The 5,706-nt window shown below is 36.8% G+C and overlaps 1 protein-coding gene across 1 annotated transcript in view; it reads right to left on the bottom strand.

Annotated features, from left to right (window-relative positions):
• Positions 1-5,706, bottom strand: part of PPEF2 (protein phosphatase with EF-hand domain 2) — a 37,798-nt gene that overhangs the window by 19,372 nt on the left and 12,720 nt on the right. Inside the window, exon 7 of the mRNA XM_027854630.1 lies at positions 899-1,065. Within this exon, the coding sequence (XP_027710431.1) occupies positions 899-1,065 (167 nt within the window). The remainder of the gene's footprint in view (positions 1-898; positions 1,066-5,706) is intronic.

The following is a 5,706-nucleotide window of genomic DNA, read 5'->3' on the forward strand; positions in this document are numbered from 1 at the left end:
AAGAAAGAAAGAAAGAAAGAAAGAAAGAAAGAAAGAAAGAAAGAAAGAACAGAGGACCATTGAAGCATTTTCTAAAATACACAGAATAGAACAGAAGAAAGTTCTGAAGGAAACAAAACCAAGTAATACAGCTTTGAAAGTTACTATTTGAGTTTATTACATAGTATTGAAAAGAAAAAACTGTACATAATAGAAATTCATAGTTTCTTATATAATCCTTTTTCTGTTCTATTTTGCACATAGAAATGCTTGGGGTTTTTTTTGTTTGTGACCTTTAGAATAAAATAATTCTTTTAAAAAGGATATGTATGGACTTCAGAAAAACCTGGAAAGACTTGTATGGACTGATGCTGAGTGAAGTGAGCAGAACCAGAACACATTGTACACAGTAACAGCCACATTGTGTGGTGACTAACTTAGATAGACTGAGCCCTTCTCAGCAATGCAAGGATCTAAGACATTTCAAGACAAAGGCCTCATGATGGAAAATGCTCTCCACATCCAGAGAAAGAACTATGGAGTTTGAATGCAGATCGAAGCACACTATTTGCTCTTTTTTTTCTTCTGTTTTGTTTTGTTTCCTCTCTCTTGTAGTTCCTCCTATTGTTTCTAATTCTTCTTTATAACATGACTAATGTGAAAATATGTTTAATAGGAATGTACATGTAGAGTCTATATCAGAATGTGTGCCGTCTTGGGAAGGGCAGTGGGGAGGGGGAGAAAATGTAAAACTCAAAAGCTTATGGAAGTGAATGTTGAAAACTAAAAATAAATTAATTAATTTAAATAAATAAATAAAAAGAATATGTAGAAGGGGAAAAGAAGGATTCATAAAAATCAACCTTTTGCAATAGTCCCAAGCACATATCTAAGACCTAGGTGTGTCTTGTCACCATACCGTAAATTGACTATATGATCCTCATGATTTCCTCGGTTTAGGTGGAACTCCTTTGGGTAAACCAACATGAAGGCAAAGAGAATCATCAAAATCTCAATTGAGCCTTTGCCTCTATCCACAAAGTCACCATTGAACACATAGGATCTCTCAGGGGATGGAAGACCATTCTGTGTGGCAAGAAGACAGAGCCAAAAGATAGTCAGAAAAAGGAAAGGAACAGAAAAGCAAGGTTAAAAGAAATGGGAGCATTTTACAGATGAATTCCAAAGCCCAGACATAGCACAAGCTCTATTTGAGACAAAAAACAGAACAAAACAAAAACTCTGTGGCTGGTGGTATTCTGAAGAAAAATGAGGGGGGGGAAATATCAGCAGATAGTTCTGAAAATTTGGAAGCAACAGATTTTAGTTTACTTAGAAGCAGAAAAAGAAGAGGGGGAAATGTCATATGGTTACCCAAGCAATACGGATTCAATAAAAAAGGAAGCCAAACTAAGCTTCAGACTTGCAAAATATTGCTGTATCCATCAGTCAGTCACTAAACATTTACAAAGTGACTATTATATGCGAGACATGGTGCTAAGCACTGGGGATACAAGAAAAATGTGTACACCTTTTATTTTTTTTTTCAATCCAACAAGCATTTATTTATTTATTCATTATTTTTTATGATTTTTTATTTATGGAATAAAAGCATTTCCATAACATAGTACAATAAAAAGATGATTACACAGAAAACTGCAAATCTATTATGTACAATTTGCTATTCCTTTTAAATATATAATAAAGTTATCATGTAATTTTTTTTCTTTTCCCTCTTTTTTTGTCTCCCCCTCCTGCCCTAGAGTTGGCTACCATTAGACCCAAATAGGTGTATGAGTAAAATTATTCTGTACGTACTTCTATTTATCAGTTCTTTCTCTGGATGCAGATAGCATCTTTCTTCATATATCCTTTATAGTTAATTTGGGCATTTATAATAGTCAAAATAACTTAGTCACTCGAAGTTGTTCTTAAAATAATATTGCAGGGGCAGCTAGGTGGTGCAGTGGATAGAGCTCTGGCCTTGGAGTCAGGAGGACCTGAGTTAAAATCCAGCCTCAGACACTTGACACTTACTAGCTGTATGACTGTGGGCAAGTCACTTAATTCTGATTGCCAAAGCAAAAAAAACAACAACAAAAACAATATTGCTGTTAGTGTATACAATGTTGTCTTGGTTCTTTGTGAAAGTCTTTCCATGTTCTTCTAAGATTATTGAGCTCAACATTTCTTATAGTATGGTAGTATTCCGTCACAATCATATGTCCCTGCTTTTGAGGAGTTCACAATCAAATGAAGGAAACCACATGCAAACCAAACCAGCTATATACAGGATAAACTGGAAATGCTCAATAAAGGGAAAGCACTAGAATTAAGAGGGATTGGGAAAGGTTCCCCTTGTAAAATGAGGATAAAAATAGCACCTCCCTCCCACGGTTGGGTGAGGATCAAATGAAATAATGTTTGTCAAACACTTTGCAAACCTTACGCACTATACAAATGCTAGTGTTTTGTGTGTGCATATGTGTATACACACACATATATGACATGTATACATATTGATATTTATATGTTTACATGTAGATGTGTGTATATACACACACAAGTTCAGACTCACAATGAATTTGCATATGTTCACTCCTGAAACAAATTGGAAGTTGGGGAAAAAAGTGAGAGGGACATTCCTCAGGGAAGGAGAGGAAATGGCTGAGCCTGCCGAAATACACATCTTAGTTTTAACCTCAAGCCTGGACCATGTGATGAAGGTGCAGAAGCTATTCCAGCAGATTGTAATCTCCTTGAGGACAGGTATGGTTTCCTTTTTTTGTCTATGTACCCCCAAGGCCTAGCTCATAGGGCTTGCCATGTGTTGTTATTTTGCTGTTCAGTCATTTCAATCATGTCTGACTCTTCATGACCCCATCTGGGGTTTTCTTGGCAAAGATACTGGAGGGGTTTGCCATTTCCTTCTCCAGCTCATTTCACAGATAAGGAAACTGACATGAACAGGGTTAAGTGACTTGTCCAAGGTCACACAGCTAGTAAGTGTCTGAGCCTCGATTTGAACTCAGGTCCTCCTGACTCCAGACTTAGTGCTTTATCTACTATGCTACATAGCTGCCCATGTAGTAGGTAGTTAATAAATAATTTTTTATTTTAATAAATAAGTGTTAAATAATCAATTTAATACATATCAAATGAATTTATTTTATTTTAATAAATTTAAAATCATTTAATAAGTGAATTTAATATAATTTAAAACAAATTTAATAAATTTTAAGAAATAATTTTTAATTGAATGGAATTGAATTGCCAAGTATGTACCTCCTGAATGGAACTAACTCTCCCCTAAAAAAACCCTGCCCAACAACATAGAGTACAACTATATACAAATACACGCTTGATAAGTACCTTTTCTCAGTGATTTTGAGCTACCAGAATACCTACTGATTACACCAGATTACAGAAGATGGTACCAGAAAGAAAGAAATTCCTCCTCACTTTGACATCTTTTTTACTAAGGTTAAGGTAATAAGATAATAGAATCATAGCATATTAGAGCTAGGAAAAGCCATAGAGTTTGTATAGTCCAACCTCTTCATTTTACAGAGGAGAAACCTGAATCCCAGAGAGGAGAGATGAGTTGGACAAGATACTAAGAGAGTCAAGATTTGAATCTATTTCTTTTGACTCCAACTTCATTGAGTTGAGCAAGCCTTTGAGAAGTAGCTACCAATCTTATAGCCAGCAAAACCAATCATTAACCAATTGCCACAGACAGTCAGGTAAGTCCCGGGAATAACAACACCTATTCTCAACCTGTCCCCTGCAGCCCTTGTCCAAAGGAGCAAACCCCATGAAGAAAGGATGCACCAATCCCACCTCTAAATGCTAACCGACTGCCATTAATGGGACAGGCAAGCCAATTTACCCGAAGCAGCAAGACGATCTGAGGGAGAGACAGGAGGTGGCAGGTGCCGGATGGGATAAATCACCACCAACACGTACCTTGACCACCACTTCCCCTGAGATGCCAGTGGAGACAGCCCACGATCCAGTGTCCAGAAGCCCTAGGAATTGCAGTGCCCCTGGATTAATGGTCAGCCCTGGCCATCACTGAGGCGAGCAACCGTAAAGGAAAAGGAGATCACCAACACCAACACCGATTGCCTGACCTATTTGCAACAAATGGATAATTCTAAGAGCCCCTGGACTAGAAATTCCTTCTAGAAGACGTCTGTCTCCACAGCCATCATCAAGGGGAGCCATTCTTACGGAGACACAACCTATACACTTCCTCTACAGCCCTTGCCACAGCTAATGAAGATGAGAAAATAAAGTTCTTACCACCAAAGTCCGTGGCAGTGTCAATTGTTTCAACATCAGAAACCGACATTTTAAAAGTAGACATGGCCTTATAAAGAAGAGGCATTAACATCTGCTTTGCTGCTTTACCCTACAGACTGTGAGACCTTTCCATGTGACTTGCAGCTGAAATCTTCTCTATGTGTCATCTTTCCTGAGCCAGTACTCTCTGACCTTTCTATTTTTATCACTAGCTTTGCATCATAAGTGCCTAACAAATTTTTTTATTCATTCATTCATTATGACAAGGAAGACATCATATAGATCCATGGCAGACCTATTATTGTATACAGTTATCCCTTCTACATTGTGACTTTCCCCACTGTGGTTTTGATAGATCACAGATCTGTATAAGGAATTAAATGGGAATTTTTTTTGAAGAAGCCACAGACAACACACCGAGACCAGCAGATGACACAGAAAAAATTTAGAAACTCCAAAATGCATAAAATATATGTAAAGTCTTACATAATATCAACATATTTTATATTTTAATACCATAATAATTCAGACTTATTCTCTGGTATGGAGGGCCAAAAAATTTACACGGATTTTCTAGATCACGGGGGTGCCATGTGCCTAACCCCACAATGTGAACGGGATAACTGTACTTGCTATATTACATTATGAATTATTTTATATGATCTTAGAAAGGTATACTATACAATTATAAGTTCCCTTTGGTATTGCATATGGAAGAAACTTTAAGTAACTTCATTTCTCTAGAAAGTTTAGAATCGCTCTATTATTACTTATCAGAAAAGAAGAAAATTGATTGTTGTATGATAAACCCTTCTCTCTGTTTACCTATCACTTTATATAAGCTAAAAATCATAGATTATCATACTAAAATAATCCTGAAAGTTCACACGGTACAGCTATATGTTCACTCCGTAAGTTTCGAAAAAGCCAATTTGGGCTTGATATATGGCCAAACTTCCTAACAAACAGAACTATTCAAAAGTGGGATGAACTGCCTCAATGGATTCCCCATCATGGGGAGGGGAGGACATCTATCACTAGACACTTCAAGCAAATGTTGCATGACCACTTGTCAGGTGTGGTTTAGCAGGGGCTCTTAACTCGGGGTCTGTGAACTTGTTCCTTAAGGAAATAAACTATATTTCAATATTGTTGGTTTCCTTTATAACTCTATGCATTTCATTTGATGAAAGCATTATTCTGAGAAAGGGTCCAAAAGGTTGGTTAGACTAAAAAGTGTCCATGACACAGTAAACATTAAGAACTCCAGTTGGGAGGATGTTGTTCAGATATAGTTTGGATTAAATAGAGAAGAAGAAGAGGAGGAGGAAGAAGAAGAAGAAGAAGAAGAAGAAGAAGAAGAAGAAGAAGAAGAAGAAGAAGAAGAAGAAGAAGAAGAAGAAGAAGAAGAAGAAGAAG

Source organism: Vombatus ursinus, unplaced genomic scaffold, assembly GCF_900497805.2.
Source record: "Vombatus ursinus unplaced genomic scaffold, bare-nosed wombat genome assembly UNPS02010461.1, whole genome shotgun sequence".
In the NCBI taxonomy this organism is placed as follows: domain Eukaryota; kingdom Metazoa; phylum Chordata; class Mammalia; order Diprotodontia; family Vombatidae; genus Vombatus; species Vombatus ursinus.